Raw genomic sequence first — 21739 nt, forward strand, 5'->3', positions numbered from 1 at the left:
GACATCCCAGAGAATATTACACTAATTTGTTACATCAAATACATCAAACTTCTCAATCAGAATGAACAAGTGGTGGCTAGGATGCTGGAAGCATTAGGAAAACACACATGCTCCTGAAGGTTAGAGATAAATCTTATAAAGATTCAGCAACTCACCATTTTAATGATATCATTATGAGTCTAATGGTGAAAAACATACCAAAGTTGAGGAAAATGTTCAAGAGAAATCATTGCATCTTGATATCACTACTATAAAATAAGAACAGTACTTTGTAAGCCTCTTTGGATTCAGAAGATAACATAATCATTCCACGCCAAAGATTATCACTGTAGCCTATTTCCTTGGTGACATGGAAAACTACTCATATTGAGCGTGATGCAGAGCAATAAGTGGCTCTGTAGTAGGTCTAGGCTGTGATGCAAGCAGCCCTGTCATTTGGGCCATATGATCCAGCAGACCTGAAGGGTGTCAGTGGTCAGAACAATATGTGGTATGGAGCTTATAGAAAGACTTAACAGGAGAATCCCAACACAAGTCCTTAAGATTCTGCAGCAAGGCTATGACATCTGTGCCAGAGAATTACATAATCCTCCAAGAAAATTCTCTCTATCTTATAGGTTTTTAGACCCTGAAAGAAAACAGAATGCCTGACCCTGAGGCTCCAAATAGCCATGCATCTGGAACTGCCCATCATGAGTTGTCCTCATGTCTATGTAGAGACTCCAATCAAGAAAAGAAGAGAGAGGGGATCCCTGGGTGGCTCAGCAGTTTAGCGCCTGCCTTTGGCCCAGGGCGCGATCCTGGAGTCCCGGGATCGAGTCCCACGTCGGGCTCCCGGCATGGAGCCCGATTCTCCCTCCTCCTGTGTCTCTGCCCCCCCCCCCATGTCTATCATAAATAAATAAATAAATAAATAAATAAATAAATAAATAAATAAATAAATAAATCTTTAAGGAAAAGAAGAGAGAAAAAAAGGTTAAGTTTGTTTTATAGATCACTTAGCTTAATATATGGGTAAAAGATAAACATGAATTACAGTTGCATTCAAGAGTAGGCCTCATAGTGAGTAGAAAGGGGGAAAATATCATCGCTATGGGCAGAATTGTGAGTAGTACACCAAATTGTTCACCTGTGTGAAAGAAGTAGCCTGAAATACTCAGGTATATAGTTCTGAAGCAGTGGCCAGTGGCCAGTCTATATGGACATGTGACTGGAAAGATAATAATTGGAACATTAAAGATTAGTAGATCTAGAGTGAGGGCATGTGGATTGCCATATGGGAGTGAACACAAAGTGCAGAGATCTTTGCATCACATCTTAGTTCCTATTAGAAAGCACCCACCACAAAAGAAGTATCGATAACCAAAATGCCTTAATCTTTCAACGTAAGCCAAGCTTCATCAGTCATCCCAGACTGGGTAAATGAACAAAGAATTCATGGTGGCAGAAATATAGGTTCAATGATATGGATTTCCACTTACCAAGACCAATCTAGTTAATTTTACCTCTGAACATCCAATTTACCAGCAATAGCAAAGAGTGAGCCCATGATAAGACACCATTCTTCAAGCATATCAACTGATCCCTTGGTGACAATTCAACTATGTCAGGCACCTTCCAACCTGGAAGTGTCAGTGGTTCATTCTCATGAACGCATTCTAGGTATTGACTTGCCTTTCTTACTGAAACCTGCAGCCAGCACCACTACACAAAGGCTTAGGAATCCCTATCCACAGGCATAAATTCTACACAATCTAGAATCTGCTCTAACTATCCAGTTCACAGTGAAAAAGGTGTGAGAGTGGGCACATGAGCATGGGATCCACTGGTTAAATTATATACCACACCATCCAAAAGCAGAAGGGGCCTCATAGAATTCTGGAACAACCTTTTAAAGACACAAAACATCAGCTGAGAAGCAACATTCTCAGGGTGCCATCATCACGTTATAGTATGTTAATTCAATTAGAGACCTCTAAATGGTTCTATAGTCACCAATAGAGCAATTTAGGCTCTAGGGACTGGAAGATGAAACAGTAGAGTCTCACTTTCATTCACTCTCAATGACCCATTAAAAGATTCTGTCCTTCTCTTCCCTGCAACTTTGGAGGGATTGGATTAGAGCTTCTGGTTTCTAAAGAGGGTACACTTCTGCCAAAGAGCCATAAGCAAGGGTCCCACTGAACTACAAGCTTTGGCTCCTGTCAAGAGACTTTGAACTTTCTTGTGTCTATTACTACTACTACTAAGCAGGTTAAAAGAGGACTCACCATACTGGTATACATGACTGACCCTGAGCAGGATGAGGAGATAGGGCTGCTTTCACATAATGTGGCCAGGACAGGATATGTACAGAACTGAGTAGTCCACTTGGGACCCACCTACTTTTCTGCAAGGACACATGTAGCAACCCAAGTCTGAGAAGAGTTACCAAGGATTCAGACCCCTCTGAAATTAAGGTTTGGGTCACAGATAAGCTACCTAGTCCTGCCAAAATGATAGTTGAGAATGAAAAGCAACTGGAATAGACAGTGGAAGAGGAGGAAGATGATTATTGTGGCCTGAGATTAACCACAGCCATAAAGTCTATCGGTCCTACTAACCTCCCTCTTCTAAATTTCCCCACAAGGAGAGAGGCCTAAAGGAACTACAGAGTTGTTTCTAAAACCTATGTAGACACAGATATATGTGGTAAAAGGGGTGCTCTTTGGCAGTCATGAATATGTACTTCTCAAATCTCTGCCTATGAAGAGCATAACTGACCGAACCCATCACTGATACAAGGCCCTACTTGCAACAGGGTTCCCAGATGATGACTGAGTATGACATAAATACTGAGGCAGACACACTTCTGTGAAATGTACAACTAATCAAATGGCAACTTTGGCTCAAGAACTCACAATCAGCTTGGCTAAAAATCTCTTAGAATTGTACAGCAGTCTTAAACTTATCCTATCCAAACTTCCTCCCCTAATTCCTCCCCAGCAGTCAACCTTATAACACATTCCAACTCAATCGCACCAGTCTCATCACCTTTATACTCAGAGACACTTTCCCCAATCAAGCTTGTACATGCCAAGATATGAATATTTCATATTCATATGAAAATGAATGATGAGAGAAGGGTGGAATCTCATGCCCCTGGCCTTTGTCAAAGAGTTCAAACTGGCACAAATAAAATGTTGTATCGATCTACACTATTATCTTCTGTACTGCTACAGTCTCCTCTTAGAAAAACAACACAACACAACACAAAACCCAAAACTTGGCAATTCAGGTCTGCCAATATACTGCATCACAGAAATGATGTGTAGTTAAGTAGCAACTGTCCCTGCTAGGTCATTTGCAGTATGGTCTGCCACAGTCAATCCCCTCAAGGTCTCCCTCTCTCCCTAACTATTCACACAGAAAATTTCTCTGGCCCCTGTAGTCATTTGAGTTTGTGAGACTGGCCTAGTACTCTAATAAACTAAGGTGCAAAGGTACCTTCTGAGAATGAGATTATAGGATGGGTTGAAGATGTAAAGTGACAAAGTATGGCTACTGTAGAGGTAGAGATGGAGAAAGAAGACTGTAGGCTATACAGGGATTTGGGGATTTGCTAAGCAAGGATGTCAGAAGAGCACAGAGTGTAAAGATTTACAGTTCATTAATGAAATATCTGGCTGCAGAATACAGGCTCTGAAAAGAAGTAGAAAAATTACAGAATAAATACAATGAAATATAAGCAGATGGAGTCAAATCACTAAAAGCTGAAATAAGGACAAAGATTAGGTTCTGTGTGGGGTGATACAGAGGTTTTGTGTAGAAACGGGTATTCCCATTTCTATCTACCTCCCTGGGAGAAAGTACATGAGATTAAATTTATACTTTTCCATTTGAACAAATAATTAATTCCAGATACTGAATTTCCTATAACAATTACTAAGTGTCCTCTCTAATAAAAATAGACATTTCGAATGGCTTTAGTAGTCATTTGTTATATAATATATTTAAATATTGTACTCGTTTGTTAGGGCTGCTGTAACAAATATAACAGATTGGATGGTTTACTTGCCAGGAATTTATTTTCTCACAGTTCTGGAGTCTGGGAAGTCTGAGATGGAGGTGTCAACAGGGGTTGATTTCATTCTGAGGCCTCTCCCTTTGCTTGTAGATAGCTGTCTTCTCCCTTTGTCTGTGTATGTTCCTTCCTCTGTGTTCCAACTTCCACTTTTTATAAGGACATTGGTTATATTGGATTAAGGTCTAACCATATGACCTCATTTTCCCTGAATTATCTTTTTAAGAGATAATCTCCAAATTTAGTCATATTGTGAGATGCTGAGTTTTAAGACTTCAACATATAAATTTGGGGGGACACAATGCAGTCTCTAATGGGTATCCACTTGTATCTCAGAGATTTTTTTTAAATCACATATGAATGAATGATGCTGAAAATAACTTTGAATTACAAAAGAATATTTCTAAGTAGAAGAAAGGCATTGTGTATACCCATACCAAAACTTGCACTTGAATCTTCCTGAAAGTGTTATTTGCAATAGTTAAAAAAGTAGAAACAACACAAATGTCCATCAACTGATGAAGGGATAATGAAAGGTGATATATATCCATACAATCAAATATAATTTGCCCTCTTACCCCCACAAAAAAAATAATGAAGTACTGGTATATGCTATCCCATGGATGAACATTATGCTAAGTGAAAGAATTCAATCATAAAAGACCACATATCATATGATTCCACTTGCATGAAATGTCTGGAATAAGCAAATCTGTATAGACAGAAGGTAGATTAGTGCTTCCCTTGAGACTGACAAGTTGGAAGAAATATGGGAATTATTAATGAGTATGAAGTTTCCCTTTAGGTTAATAATAATGTTTTAAAATTCAATATTGGTAATGATTGCACAACTGTGAATATACCCCAAACCACTGATTTGTTAATTTTTAAACACATGGATTCTATGGTATGTAAATTATATCTATAAAAAGTTGTTAGCAAAAAAAAAAAAAAGGAAATTTGAGTTTGAGGAATTAATATAAATACTGAAAAAGATTTATAGCCCAAGCTTACAAATAATCAAATATCCAAAAATATTGGAAAAGTCAAAACTAATGTTATCTGATTTTATAATAGTGTACTTCCATCAAAGGCAGTATTCACAGATTGTTAATTATAGCATAGCAAACTGTTCATGTTAGAATGGCAAGTAAAAGGAGCAAGACAAACTTTATCAATGAGAAGTTTTATTTGTATTTGAAAAACAGCACAAATATCAATATGCCACAATATGATCCCCTTTATATGTAGAATTTAAGAAACAAATGACCAAAGGAAAAAGAGAGAGAGAGAGAGAGAGAGAGAGAGAGAGAAAACAAGAAACAGACTCTTAACTACAGAGAACAAATTGATTGTTAGCAGAGGGGAGGTGGATGGGGGAATGGGAGAAATAGGGGATGGGGATTAGGGAGGACATTTATCATGATGAAAACATAAAAGAAAATGATAAAAAGATTGATATGCCAAAATATTAATAGTTGCTGTCTGTGTAGTAGTAGTAATGGCAATTTTTATTTCAACTTTGTTTCATGTTTCCTAATTTTCCATAATACAGTTTTTTAAAAAAGATTTTATTTATTTATTCATGAGAGAGAGAGAGAGAGAGAGGCAGAGACACAGGCAGGGGAGCCACCCAGGCGTCCCCATAATATGCAATTCTAGTTAAGAATTTTTAAACAAACAAAAGCATTTATTTAATTATTTTTTTTTTTAAATTTTTATTTATTTATGATAGTCACAGAGAGAGAGAGAGAGAGGCAGAGACACAGGCAGAGGGAGAAGCAGGCTCCATGCACCGGGAGCCTGATGTGGGATTCGATCCTGGGTCTCCAGGATCGCGCCCTGGGCCAAAGACAAGCGCCAAACCGCTGCGCCACCCAGGGATCCCCACATTTATTTAATTATTGATTGAGATCTGTCATCAGTAAGTGTCTGCTGAACTAATGACTATTACTCCTCAAACACATTTTAATAATGTTTAATGGTTGAGGTGGTAGTTGTCTACTTTTTCAATAAATCAAAACTATTTTGAGATAATAGTTTCACGTGAATATTGAGAATAATTGGATACGCAAATATACCCATTGGTATCCTGTATTGTATCTATAAATTCAATCTGAGCCAAGTGAGATCAAAACTTGTTATTTTATCACTAAAATAGTATTAAAGAAGAACAGTAAATGGAAAAAAAAATAAGGATGGAGTCACAATTTAGATAAGGTTATCGATAAGAATAGCCAATAAATGTTAGCTCTTGGGCAGCCCGGGTGGCTCAGCAGTTTAGCGCCTGCCTTTGGCCCAGTGCGTGATCCTGGAGTCCCGGAGTCAAGTCCCACATCGGGCTCCCTGCATGGAGCCTGCTTATCCCTCTGCCTGTGTCTCTGCCTCTCTCTCTCTCTTTCTCTCTCTCTCTCTCTCTGTCTCTCATGAATAAATAAATAAAATCTTAAAAAAAAAACTTAGCTCTTATCCCTACTAATCCAAATAGATAGAATAGATAACAAAATAAAATTTTGAATCTGTTCATTCAGAATTTAGAAAATAAGTTTTCATGTATAGTTAGAACCTTGAATTGCTGTGAAATCATCAGTTCTTTAGTATCTTAATATTTAATTTGTAATGAAAGCAGCAGTCAAAATGGGATCTCCCTATCAACATTTTCCCCCTCGAAGAAAAGAACAGATTCTATAACACAGTCTAGTTTCTATGCTCACACTATGCCAATCTAATTCTGATTTCATTCACATAGGTTTTAATGACTATTGACTAAGAAAATAGACATTAAAAAAAAAACAGCTTATAGGTTGTTACTGTTGAAAGTGTTCCTATTGGAAGTTTAATGGCCAAAAAGCTGGAAGAAACCCAGAGAAATGATTATTCAGAAGAGTTGGTTTGTTCGTTTTAACTCCTTAAAATATTCCAGAGCTAGAATCGTAACCCTTAAGTAATCTATTCTAGTATTTAATACACTCACAAACAAGTTCCACTTCTGGTTCCATCTGAGTCTTTTTCCTTTTTAATTTATATCTAGCTCCTCTCATTCAGTTGGCAGTAAAATTAAATAATAAATAAATAAAACAAACAAACTTCTAGGCTAAAGCAATCAACCTTGTTTCTCAATATAGTCCCAGATGAATTCACTGACAGAATGTTTTACTCATAGTAAATGATGGGGGCTAACATGTCACCCTTGGAAGAAGATTTGCATAATCGCTCTTGTGCACCATAGTAGGCATACAGAACTGGCAATTGTTGCCAACTACTTCAGAGCTCCCTTTCTGGCCACAGATTTCTGGAAGGGGACACTTGATGCAATGTAGTACTCATTCTAAGCGTGGTTAACATCAGTCAACACTTAGCCTGCATTGGTGACAAAAAAGAAAGTAACTACATTAATAATTCTGCTTGTGTTACACATCTTTATATCCCCCAGGCCATCCTAGACAGCTATAAGGATTTTCTTGAAAGAGCTTTCTTAAAGAGCTTTTGTGCCAGAGAGTTTTCAGTAGGAGATTTAGTGTAAGTTAATTTTACAGGAAGACTTTCCCAGACACTGGTCAAAAACTGTAAAGCGGAGGTTGGAGGGAGTTGCTGGCTTTTCTTGAAAGATTTAAGTCAAAATACATAAGTTATCCATACAGTAACATCACTGATAACCTGAACCAGCCATCAAAATTTATTTCTTAGACAACAGTATGTGGCGATTAATACAGATAACACATCTGTAATACTGTGATAAGCAGCCTCTAATGTACCCACCAATGATCCCTACCACGGAGTATTGAGTCCCATCTTTAATCCTTTCCCTGTGAGTGTAGGCTGTATCTAGCTGCTAGCTTCTATTCTAAACAGAATGTACCAAACATGATGAGATATCCTTTCTGAGATCGGGTTGCAAACGGTCTGGCTTTCACTTTGTGTGTGCCATTTCTCACTGTATTGTTCACTAGCTCTAAGGGAAGCTAGCGATCATGTTGTGAACTGCCCTATGGAGAGGCCCACGTGACATGAAACCTAAGTCAGTAATCAGTGAAGAGCTGTGACCCTCTGTCAAATAGCCCACAAGGAACTGAATCCTTGTGAACACCCATGTGAACTTGGAAGCAAATTCTCCCTTGTTGAGCCTCCTAAGGAGACCACATCTCTAGCCAACACCTTGACTGCAGCCTCATAGAAGCTATAAGACAATAAATGTTTATCAAACGCTTCAAGTTGCTAAATTCGATAGTTTGTTATGCAACAACAAATAATACAGAGTGGAATAAATTAGTATTTTTTTGCCTTTCTTCTTCCTTTTCTCCTGTCAATAATAATCATCATCATTTCCCTCATTCACCTCTCATCTGCACTATTAGTCTTCTGTCCCTAAATTCATCAGGGGCAATCCTATAGTTGGTGACCATATTATCCTATCTCCCAAACCCCGAGCCCTGATACTGTCTGTCAAATATCTTACCCAATCATCACTGCAGTACGATTACAATTCTTGTTAGGAAATTATCAGGGTTCTGATGTTGGTTACTTCATTACTGGTTATTCAATCCATAGTTGATGTAAATTTCAAGGGCAAAAGCTCAAATGCAAATCCTGAATGCAGAATTTCATTTGGGCTTCTTGAAGTAACCAGTTATCTTCTGTTATCCATACTTTATCCCCAAACCCACTTTCTTCATTTTTAAAATGAAAATACCACCTGCCTCAACAGAATATTTTGATGAATTAAATGGCACAAATATAAAAAAGTTTTCTAATCATATTCTTGCAATGTATTGTTTAATAAATGTTAGGGTTTTTGGATGCTATTGTTTTCTCCTCAAACTTACTGTTCCTAGCCCACCTGAGTGATTAGTTCCATTTCTAGTCTCTCTACTTAAAATCCTTGTTCTAAAAGTAGTAAGGAATTTACAGAAATAATTAGTTCTTTATTCTTCTTATGTCCCCAAAGGATCCACTTACTACACTTACTACTTATTGCTTCTGGATAAGAAAAAAAACCAAATAATAAAAAGGAATTAAAGATATATTGTTCATGACCAGTCCAAAATCAATTAAATAACTTCCATTTTTCTCTATTAACTAGGAAATTGTCTACTTGATTAAAAACTAATGATCAATAATCTCAGAAGCTGAATCATAGCTCTTTATTTTTTTTAAAGAAAGGATATCAAAAAGAAAAATAGACTAATATATTATTGGTTTTCTTAAAATAGGGGAAAAACACCTTTCAAAGTGAAAAACCCTTTTTTAAGGTCACAATTAACAGTGTTAACAGTATCAATGTACCTAGACTAAAGTAAACCTCAACATTATCATTTGACTTGTCATCACATCCAGGACTGAGTTTCTGGGAATAAACAGGTGGCAGTGTATTGTCTAAGAGTCAGAGTACAGAGTAATTTGACAAACATCCAGAAGACTGACCTATCTAAAAAATATTTTCTTCACATCTCTTTAATGGTGTATTAGTTGTATTTATGATACTGGGTTAAGATACTGTGCTTTGCTCAAACACACTTAGTAAGATAACTTGTAAATCTCTTAGCAGCTATTCATAATTTACCCTGAATTAGTATAGCTAAGTCTTTTGAGAATAGGTTTCGCGGTAACTCAGTTTTGATAAGGAAAAGAGTACAGAAATATATTAGAGAATCAAATATGAATGTAGCTCTGCTGAAAAGAATCCTGAGCCGCTAAAAAGAAATATAGCAGCATATATGTTGACTCAGGAGAGGGAAAAAGAAAGGTGACCAAACACGGAATCGATGTGCTTCAAGTGAATTTGTCTAAAGTTGGTGTTGACACATTTTACTTTCATGAGGAGTGCTAACTGCCTGAGCAAGATGTTTCCATGAGACTTGCCTCAGTGATTCTCTCAATAACTGAAAGAATAATATATGTCCCAAATAAACTGATCAAAGTCTTAATCTTAGCAGGGAATCGTTGTGCATCTTCTGGGCTTTTGGTTTCCAGTAACCTCAGGAGAGTTCAGATGCCTGACAAAGCTATCTGTTTATGGTTTGAGTTTAGAAATTATCCAAATATGATTTGTGAGATATATGCAATAATTTGTTTGACCTGTAGTTCCTTACCTATGTATGTTTATGATATTTGTCTCCAAGGATTGTTGAAGTTTTTGTTTAGTTGTGGTAGCTACTACTCTGCCTTTTGAAAGATATACTGGACTTGACCATCAACAAATACATACAAACTGTTCACATGATTTGAAAATAGTCTTGAAGCAAGTTTGAAATGACAACACAAAGTAGTATTGTTTCATTGTTACAAGAACAAGAAGAAATGAACCAGTCCTAAAAATTCACTTTGTAGCTGAGGAAATGGTTTTCATAAAATTGAAAAAATGTCCCAAAGCAACAGTATTATATTTCTTAAGCTATTGCTGTTACTGACATAAAAAGAATTCTTCCTATAATTCTTCTGTGGCCTTGGTTGGTGACAAAATGGTTACTAAAAAAATTTTGTGAATAGCTGTTTTCTAAGCCTCCAGGGAAAATAAAAGACTCTCACTTGAGTGTCACCTGCTTCAATTATTAAATGGGTTTAAGGTCGCATGATTCAATGATTCAGTATATGAATCAAAACAAAATATGATCTTCTACAAACACAAATTTGAGGAAGTGCAATGTAGTTTATCAAGTAATGCCAACAATGTCCAAATAAAACTTTGTTTCAATGGCTACAGATTTAAGATGGTATAGTATAAAGAATTGGAAGTAGGATACTCAATTATCAAACAACCTCTTGATCTCTCTCGGTTCCATTTTCCTTATCTGTAACATGAGCAAATGCTACCACATGGTATCAAAAATGTTCCTTCTAGTTCATATATTCAACAATATATGTAAACGTTGCAGAACTATTAAGGAAAGATTATTTCATGTAAATAGGTGACATTCAAATGTGTGAATGTGGCAACAGTATTTTGTCATATATATTCTCCTTCACTTTATTTTTTTAATAGACTTTATTTTTAGAACAGTTTTAGATTCACAGATAAATTGAGCAGAGAACCCCCATGTGTGTTTTCCTCTCATGCACACGCAGCCTCCCCCACTGTCAACATCTCATACCAGAGTGGTACATTTGTTACAGCTGATGAACCTGAATTGGTATATACAGAGTTTATATTAGGCCCTTTGGCTCGGATTAGGGATTTCTCTTGGTATTGTACATTCCATGGGTTTTAATAGAGGTTATAAGGACATGTTCCTTTATTGTTTTTATTATCTTAATAGCCAGATCACTATGTGATGGTGTAAAAAGGTATTAAAATATTCCACATAGTGAATGCCGAGCAATGACATCTAAATAATAGTCCTTTGATGCTCTCTTAAAAAACAAAACAAACAAACAAAAAACCCTACAGATCATCCATACATGGATTACTTCAGAAACTAATCCTTATTAATCTTCATTCTCTATAGCAACCTACCTGTGATATTGTACACCTGGGAGAAAGTAATCAACATTTGTTAATATTGAGTTGGATGAATCAAGTTTGAACAAAAGAAATAAAAAATGAAAAAAAGAATATAAGCTTGAAGTTTGCAGATAAATAATCATTTTGTGAAAGATCTTGTATGTGCTACTCCACACTACAGTCTCTTTACGGTAGATGTATCTTTCAAAATAATAATAATAATAATTAATAATAATAATAATAACAACAACAACCAATCTCTGAATAAAATGTCCTCTCTCTTTAAGTAATATCCTACTAGGTGATTATTATTTTAAAAAAAAAGTATAAATATCCCCAAGGCAAGGGAGGGGCAGACTGGATAAAGCATTACTTACTGAAAATCACATTACTAACTGGAGCAATAGGCTTTGTTTTGAAGGTGTTTCTCCTAACTAAAATATATCCTCTAACGCATCAAATTCAATATTCATTCATCAAAAGGAGTATCACCCAGTGGGCAAGGATTTTCAAAGCTTTCCCCACTCCTTGCTCCCCCACCCCCCAGTGGAATGGGACTTTTCCAGTGAAGTGGTAAGAATGCTTTGAACATTTTAAATCTAGCCACAGGGTCTTCTATCTCCTGTGGATACTATCCAGAATTGCTTCATCTGGTGAAAGAAATCCTTTCACTGCAGAAAACTTTATTTCATTAGGACCAAAACCCCGCAGGATTCAGATATGTTAATCCTCATGAAATGTACAGGTTTGAACAATCATATTTATCCCTGTAAAATTGTGGTAATAAAATGTTATGATATAAATTATGATGGTTATACTCAAGAAATGATTCTCCTTCACACCATCTCCTTATTGTAATAGGGGGGTTTTGTTTGTTTGTTTGTTGTTGTTGTTGTTATTTAGAATAATGATCAACTGTGTCCTTCCATTGTCATCTTTATCTTTGATCCTAAAGGAGAGATTATGTCACAGAGGTGAATGTCCCTTAATGAGAAAAGAGGAAATAGAATTATTGGCCAAGGGAACTAACAATGGAAGAACTTACAATCAGGTAAAATATAATGTCCATGATGAAAAACAAAAAGTTGATGTACCAACAATTGGTTTCTCTACTTTGCTCAGGAGCAATCTAGACATTTTCCATCCTTCCTCCCTGAAGCAACTTCTCTCAACAAAGCCACAGAGTTTATCTATTGTCTATAATGATGTCATGAAATCAAGTTGCACTTATTCTGATCATAGTATATTTTCATAAAACACAATTAGTAAAGGATCAGACTGTACAAAAGATGGAAGCACAAAAAAGGTATGTGGAGATGTGATTGGAAACTCTTATTATCTTGACTACCATCATCATCATTAGTGTTTTTCTTGGTTCATTATGCACTGTCTGCTGGACCTCCTAAGTTTATATTTAATGAGTTCCAATAGTTGGCGATATGTTTTAATCTTTAGATATCTGTTCAACCTACTGTTCATTATCATCATAATTAAGTTCATCTTTACTAGGGAATTTTACTAACCTACTCTCTCTGAAGGTAAGAAATAACTATTCTACACAGCTGAACAGAAAATATAGTATCAGTCAAGAGAACAGATGAGGAAATCTTGCTAATTAGAAGTTAAAATATAGCTTCCAGGGCATGTTTCTAAATATATATATCACACACACATATGTCACATATGCTTATTTTTTACAATTCATTATTTTCTATTATTAGATATCACTACTATTTTCATAACTCCCATTATATCAGGCACTGTGTCAAACATTTGTACACATTAATCTTAAAATTCCCAAAGCCCATAAAGTGAAGAAACTGAGCCTCAGGAATATAAAGTAATTTACATATCACAGGGTAGTAAGAGGGTGAAGTGGCACTAGAATCCAAGTTGTCGCAAAAGTCTCACCTTTTCCTGTTATATATTTTACTGGGTCCAGGTCTCTAACCCTCTGATTTCAAAGCAACTTTTGTATTTCTGTTTTCTGATTAACAAAAGGGATTTTAAAATGTTCTTGAACATTCTAATTGTATATGACTATTCCATATGCCTACATCCTTTTACATTTAGAAGAAGAAATAAGTTTTCTAAAAACAATTTTTCCCTGGGAATTGAATTTAAAAATATGCAAGATACGACACAAAGAACATAACATTTTGACTAACTACTGGTAATTTATCTGATGAAAAACTACATTGATGCAAAATAAATTTGTTATGATATTAATAATCACTGGAAATCTAGAAATAGAGTACTGTTCTCTGCAAATAAAAATATCCTCTGTCATGGCACATTATATGAAACTTAACCATTTCAGGACCACTATAAGGCCTCAGAGAGTGAATTCAAGTTATGCAAATAATCATTCTACCCTTAAGAAAAAAGAGATTTACTAATGATCTAATCAGGACATTTACACCACCAAATGTTCTAATATTGTACCTCACCAAAATTTTCCAAATACTTTCAAAAGTCATTATGAAGTCTTTAAAAAGAATGTAATATGTGATAACAGTTAAAACAAGGGATTATATGTACTTGCTAAAAATATATGCATATATACATAACATCTTTCAAGAAGTTCAAATTTTCTTAGTTTTGTACTTAATAAATCCTATATAATAAAATTCTAAAGAATAAGATGCATGTAATTAAGATGCAGGGTAGATTATGTATGGTAGGATAGTCAGTCTACCGTGTATAATGATGTTTGATCAAACAGATTTGCTTGATCAAAAATCACATTGTGATTTTGGCAAAATTTACACATTGCTCAATAAAATATACTATATTTGAATTTCCTTTTAGGAAAGGTCCTTTTAAAAATGTGGAAAGTTTGTCTGTATAGGATTTCAAACATTTGTTACAAAATAATTTACTTAAGAAAAGTCTTCTTTGAAATGTTTCTGAAGATCCCCAGTAATTCATTAAATTGTAGCCAGGAATTTCATTAACACATGATTAAACAAAATGTGTTAGAATTGAGGGGGGGGAATAAGCTTACAACCAGAGTCCCACATGCTGATGCTTAGAGTTTTTTTTAAGATTATAAATCAAAGAACTGCTAATTTTTTTTTTAACATTAAACGACATTAAGTCTTTACAAGTCAAAAAAAAAAATACTGTAAACACCCATATACAACTTCAGCACTAAAACAATAATTTGGGAAGCATAGGATTTAGTTCATTGAGAAGTAGAGAAATTTGCTTTTATAAGTTTAGACTCACAAGTGTAGAATAATGGATCTGAGTATAAATACCAGATGCATATCTAATGCTTATACTATGTCCAAAGTTAGCGATTAGTGCACACACACAAACATGTTTTCTTCAATAAATTGGATGGTACCTATCATCAATTTCCAGTCATACACTTATATTAGCATGGGGAAATGTTAGTGTCCAATCTGCTTTATTTCACTGTTTGCTAAAACAAGAAGATAAGGTAAAATCTGACTCCAAAATGATGCATACCAGATTCAAAAGTAATTTAAATGACACAACATTTATAACTGTTTTCTTATTTCAATTTAATTTGCTACTACCTACATTAGAATACATAATGTTTCTGAAAATATTTTAAGTCATATAATGTGTTAAGTATATAATCAATCAAAATGTTTTCTGTATCTCTATACCTATAATTGAATAAAAGTAAAAGTGTCATTTAAAAAAAGAGACAAATAAAAATGAAGCAACCAAAAGCCTATCACGGCATTTTAATGCAGTTGCAACTCAAATTCAGTATTAGGAAATTTTTACTTGATCTTTTTTTTTCAGGAAAACATATCTAGAACAATTTGTATTAGGTTTAAAAATTCATCACTAATTTGCTTTCTTATTCCTCATCTTGACTATCAGAGTACAGACGGAAAGGTTATATTTCCATCATGTATAATAAATCAAGTAAAAACATTATACATAAATTATGAATAAAAAGCTATTTACCTGCATGGAAATCTATCCCAACAGCAAATGAAGTTCCTGATATAGGCATCAATGCATCCATTTTGTCACTTGGTTCCAGAGGTATTCCCCTGATGCCTTCATGAACAGAGTACATAAGAAATGACTCTATACCTAAATTGGAAAAAAAAAAGTCTCAAGTGAATATTTAAAACTAAAATCTTTCTACTAGCATTAATATGAAGATTCTTAATTTTTTTCATAAAACATATTTCTCAGACATTTTTTATTTTTTATTGCACACTACACTTCTGACTAATTGAAAGGTAGATACATTAGTGGTTCTCAAACTTGAGTATGCATCAGAATCTCCTAGAGGACTTTTTAAAACAGATGACTAGGGCTCCCATCCCAGGGAATTGATAATTTGAATTTTTGAAAAGTTTCCAGTGATGGCACTACTGGCCTGGGAACAATACTTTCATAAACACAGAGGTAAAAAATATTGGAAAATATATTTGGTCTCACAACCAAAGTCCACCTCCTTCTTTCTAATGCTAAATCATCTTGTTGCTTATATATGAAAATAAACTTTTATTTGATATATAATTTTATATAGCTACATTATTGTTGTTTTTCTAACAAATTTAGTCTTCTTAAATCATTTTGAACTAAAAACATACCAAGTACATAATTTTTGTTAATATCTTGATATTCCAGCATCAAAAGTATGTCCTAACATATTCACATACATAAAAGCTGGCTACCAGAAGTCTGTATGCTATTATTTATGAATTTTTCTAATACGCTAGAACATGTCTTTAGACTCTTATTTTCTTTTCTTTTCTTTTCTTTTCTTTTCTTTTCTTTTCTTTTCTTTTCTTTTTTTAAGATTTATTTATTTAATTGAGAGAGAGAGAGAGAGCTTTGGGCATGTACTTGTGGGGGAGATGGAACAGAGAGCAGGGAGTCTGAGAGTCTGATGCAGCCTTGATCCCATGACTCTGAGATCACTGCCTGAGCGAAAACCTTTATTTAATAAAATTAAGCTATGATCACTGGATAGAACGATCATTCTAGAACCAAATTTCTTTGGGACTAAGAACCAGAATCTATGAAATGAGAAATAGGAAGATGGGTCTTCTAGGTTCCAATTCTCTGGCGGTGATCTTTCTCATCTAAGCAAATCTGAGCCCTGACAACCTCCCTTGTGTTTTCTCTCTCTCTCTTTTTTTAAAGATTTATTTATTTATTTATTTATTTATTTATTTATTTATTTATTTATGATAGACAGAGAGAGAGAGAGAGAGAGAGAGGCAGAGACACAGGAGGAGGGAGAAGCAGGCTCCATGCCAGGAGCCTGACGTGGGACTCGATCCCAGGACTCCAGGATCGTGCCCTGGGCCAAAGGCAGGTACCAAATTGCCCAGCCACCCAGGGATCCCCTGTGTTTTCTCTTAAATAGGCAAAAGCATAACTGAATTCTGACTGAATTATAATTTTAACCAATCGATCAGTGCTTTTTACTTCAACCCCTGCCTTTTTAAGTTGAAGGCAGCTTCTACTGGGTAGGTTAAATGTTTGATAATAAACTGTCATTCCTGAAAATAACTAAAGAATTACAAAGTTTTAAAGAACAGTAATACTCAAAATATTTTAAATATTAAAAAGCCTACATATATGAGAATAAGCAGTGAATCATTATCCTAATGAGAAGCTAATATTTTTCTTTTTTTTTTTTTAAGATTTTATTCATTTGACAGAGAGAAAGAGAGGGAGTACAAGCAGCTGGAGCAAGAGAAGGAGAGGCAGATTCCTTGCTGAGCAGGAAGCCTGATGTAGGGCTCAATCCCAGGACCCAGGCATCATGACCTGAGCCTAAGGCAGCTGATTAACCGCCTGAGCCACCCAGGCTCCCTTTTTTCTATTTTTTAACTGATTTTTGTTGCCTAAAATTTACACAGATAAAACAAATGCATCAGAATTAAATTTTTCAAGACCTTATACCTTGACATGACATACGGTTCTTTTGGAGATAATATCCCACTGTACACATGCAAGTCCTTGTAGTTTCAGATGTTGGTAAACAAAGCTGAGAGCATCCACCATTATTTAGTTGGCAAGAATTGCTGCCTGCGTAGGAGGAAAACAAGCAAAAAAATATTCAAAAAAAATAAAGAGTATCATTTGATATGAATAATTTGAACAAATATTTATGCTTTTGTTGATTTATAAATGTTCATAGTGGTTAGTATTTTATTGCCTTGAATAAGTTGAAGTGGCATATTGCATTTCAATTTGCCTCCCCAACAAAAGTAAACAGAGAGCTAATGCATGGCATAATGATTATACACAGCAATACTATAATTAATTTATAGTATCAATTAAACTTTGATTACAATTCAAAGTTGCTAAGAGATTAGATCTTAATTGTCCCCACCACAAAAAAAGAAATGATAATTATGTGATGTGATAGAAGTGTTAACTAATGAAGGTGTAATCATATGCCAATATATAAATGTATCAAAAAAAATAAATGTATCAAATCAATACATTATATACCTTAAACTTATACAATGTTATATTTCAATTATATCTCAAAAATACATTTTAAATTAATTATTAAAGAATAGTTTTTTAAATAGCAAATGACAATGAATGATAAAATTCATAGCTACAGAAGAGCAAGTAAAATCGGTTTGTCATGAATACTGTCATAGACTTTTGCAATATTTTAAGATCACAGAAACTAATTAATTTTTACTATGATATTTTGCTTCAACTCTACAATGACTTCCTGTTCAAGAATATTCTATTCAAATGTGTCAAATAAAGAGCTGTTAAATTATATTACTAACTCAACTTAAAGATGATGTCATTAAAAGAAAGGTTCCATAACCTTGATGATATAAAATATTTTGACATATGTATGTGTATGTATATACACGTACATATATATTTAAATAATTTCTTTAAAGCAAGGAAATAAATTTTACCATCCCTAGGAACATAATTCTCCCCAAATATATTTAAAACATACCCATAAGAGTTATCTAATTAATTGGCATATTAATTCTCCTTATTCCTGCATTGTAGCAATGACAAATATTAGTCAGGTAATCACAGGTAGGCATTCTATAAAGATGTTCCATTGAATTTACTAGGCCCAATGTACTAATTAAAGCTGGTAGTGTGACGTTAAGTAATTTACAATCTTACCCAGCAAGTTCATTAAATATCCAATTTTTACAACATTTTTATTATTCTAGGACATGCAATGCCATTTACTGGATGTTCAAGCTCTAATATGAAGTGCAGTAAATCCAGCGAGAATTACAAAGCATGATGAAAGTTATATATCAATAGTGTTCTATGGAAAATTCAAAATACCAATGCAGCTCATTATTTCTCATCTCCTGAATTCAAGATAGTCTGATGGGATTTAATTGTTCAATTGAAGCTGTCTTGAGTTCTGTCTGTCATTACTGAAGTGTGAAATACTCTCAACTTGGGAGATTTCTCATCAGGAGACATACCACATTCTCTGCTCATTTCCTATAGTTGCCAGTTCAGTCAATGCTGAGCTCCATTCTATACAGGGCCACATGCCAGGATGAGAGTTGCCCTGAGCTTTTGAAATGATTACTTTTATCTCCTATATAAACTAAAGATTAGTTGATTTAGTCCCCCTTCCCTCAAGCTGACTTATATACTAAGATGAAATTTCAGATCTCTAATTATTTTAATGAGATAACTTTATTTACAATATTTACAATATTGTAAATTACAATTATTTAAAATAATCTATATTGATCTTATACATATTTTATTTCATAGAAAATATATAAACATATATTAATGCAATGCCAAGCTATGGAGATATGCATTTTGATATAGCTTTTTTTCAACTACTACTAAAGACACAAGCTGAAAAGAGATTGACAAGAAATGCTTTCAGTATAAAGTTTGAAGAAACACCAAATGGAGAGAAGGGGAAACAAGGAAATTGAAATAAAAAAATAATAAAAAATATTCAGGAAGAGAATGAAATTACAAAATAGGGTTCCATAACCTTGATGATATAAAAATAAATGAAAAAAGCAAAAGGAACTTCTAGAACTGTACATTTTAAAATATAATTGCAATTATAGCAATATATATTGCACTATACTCATTTTTTGACAAATAATAAAATTAGCCTATGTTAACGATTATGTTGTACAACAACGTACATTTCATGTATCATTTGTTTAGTCTGTACTAGTGAAGGAGAGAAAAAGGGAAAAAATGAGTCATTATTTGCAATAAATATCTTTGCCTATTAAATAAATAATTGAATGTAGAAAAAATATGAGAATGATTTTAAAGATATGAGAATGATTTTAAAGATAGCAATTTAGGTAATGATTATCTAGTAAGTTAGAAATACTAGCTTGGCTTAAAATTTTGCAATGCTACTGATGTTCAAACCTCATGCCCCAATTCCCTAGTGGGGCTAGAAAGCCCACTTGACTAATGAGAAGTCTCAGCTCTCCAGTGATCTGTGTCAAAAATGATAAATGAAGTAGCTAATTGTACTTTGAAATCCAAAGAGGTAGTAATGTTAACACCTTGAATAATCCTAAATTGCTCATATTTCATACTAATGAAGCTTTTAAAGTACCTGCCGTGATTCTGTTAATGGGATTCTCTTTAATACAGATGCTTTTATCAGCATATTCTTTTAGTAAAAATAGTATTTTCACTGAATTTTAAGCTTACTCATATTATGCCATTAATTCCTAAGTATTATATAGGTCTTTGTCACTTTAGTAATACTTTCACAATGTATAAAATGCCCAGCTCTTCCTATAGGATTAAACCCTTACAAGATAAGGAAAATTTTACTAACATGAGCAAAAAAGTGAGCCAAACATAATATAATAAATTTTTCCTCCAATAAACTTTATAATAGGAGAACTCTATATATTATATTAATTTACAATTTCAAAAAAATCATGTGTTCATATTTCGGGAAAAAAAACAAATATATATTTTTCAATGTCCTGTTTGGAAACAATGTATTGCTTCCTTTGTTGTATTTTCTAATGTGGTTTCAGATACAATCTCATTAAGTAAAGACTGTAAACTAAAGTTTATCATAGTACTATAAACTTTTATACTTTGCAAATATATTAAAATCCACAAAAATGTCATAATATTTTATTTATTGAGTAATAATGTTTTATTCTCAATTATATAACCTATTCCCCATGACTTGAATGCCAGCAAAATTATTTTTTCTGATATAGAAATCTTCCATTACAGAATTGCTAGTGAAACACTCCTGTTCATTATTATAAATGGCGATTTAGGAAAAAAAAAAAAAAAAAGTCAGAGAGGCGCCTAGTTGGTTCAGTCTATTAAGCGCCTGACTCTTGATTTCAGCTCAGGTCATGATCTCAGTGTTGTGAGATCAAGTCCCATGTTGGGCTCCCTGTGAGGGGTGGAGACTGCTGTGAGATTTGCTCTCTCTCTCTCTCTCTCCTTCTTTCCCTGCTCTCCCTCTATAAAAAATAAATAAAAAATAAATAAAAAAGTAAAAAAAAAATTCATTTAAATGTCAGACAGCAAAGACAGATTTGTGTGTAAGAATTTGGGTATTAGTTTCTTCTAGACCATGAAAGGAGCCCAGGAATCACTTCATTGTTTTGTTTTGTTTTAAAGCACTTATTTTCTTTACATTTTTTTTTCCCATGAAACTTCAGGAATGATTTCAGACTAAAATTTGGCCCATCCTTTGTAGAGGGATGGCAAACATGAATCTGATTTTCATTTTGTCTCTGGATGAGTGGGTACGGCTCCCAATTGGTTTCTCTAATAAATTCTGCTGATTGATGGTTGTCACCTGTCTTCAAAATGAGTGATCCCTTTGGTTCACTATTTCTACCTCTACTGTTCTCTGCTTCGGTCTATATGCCCAAATCCTTCAGATGAAAATCCCTTTATATTGTCTTGAAATGTTTTTCCTAAGAAAAGTATGTGAAGCTAACTAAGGATTTTCATGGCAGAGACTAAAGTAGGAAAGTATAATACAGGAAAATATTTTTTTCTAGGAAAATAGTTCTGCTAACGTCATGGGTCATGAAGCAAAAACTAAGAAAAGACTAGCAGGTGTGGGGCTGTCCTGGCTGGCACCTCTAAACTAATTGCCATTTGGGCAATGTGACAAGTCCACCTATGTAAACCATCTGTTAGTTCTCTCACTCCATTTCACTGCACACCATTTGGACAAGCAAAAACAAAAAAAAGCAAAATGCTTAGAGCCAAACAATGCAGTCCTTTTGGAT

The 21739-nt window shown here is 34.2% G+C and overlaps 1 protein-coding gene across 1 annotated transcript in view; it reads right to left on the minus strand.

Annotated features, from left to right (window-relative positions):
* The window catches only part of LOC112912724 (low-density lipoprotein receptor-related protein 1B-like), a 1003376-nt gene that overhangs the window by 299331 nt on the left and 682306 nt on the right, over positions 1-21739 (minus strand). The window contains exons 32-33 of the mRNA XM_072745081.1: positions 17418-17543; positions 15453-15584 (exon numbers count right to left, since the gene is read on the minus strand). Coding sequence (XP_072601182.1) covers positions 15453-15584; positions 17418-17543 — 258 coding nt within the window. The remainder of the gene's footprint in view (positions 1-15452; positions 15585-17417; positions 17544-21739) is intronic.

Source organism: Vulpes vulpes, unplaced genomic scaffold (genome assembly GCF_048418805.1).
Source record: "Vulpes vulpes isolate BD-2025 unplaced genomic scaffold, VulVul3 Bu000000626, whole genome shotgun sequence".
Taxonomy (NCBI): domain Eukaryota; kingdom Metazoa; phylum Chordata; class Mammalia; order Carnivora; family Canidae; genus Vulpes; species Vulpes vulpes.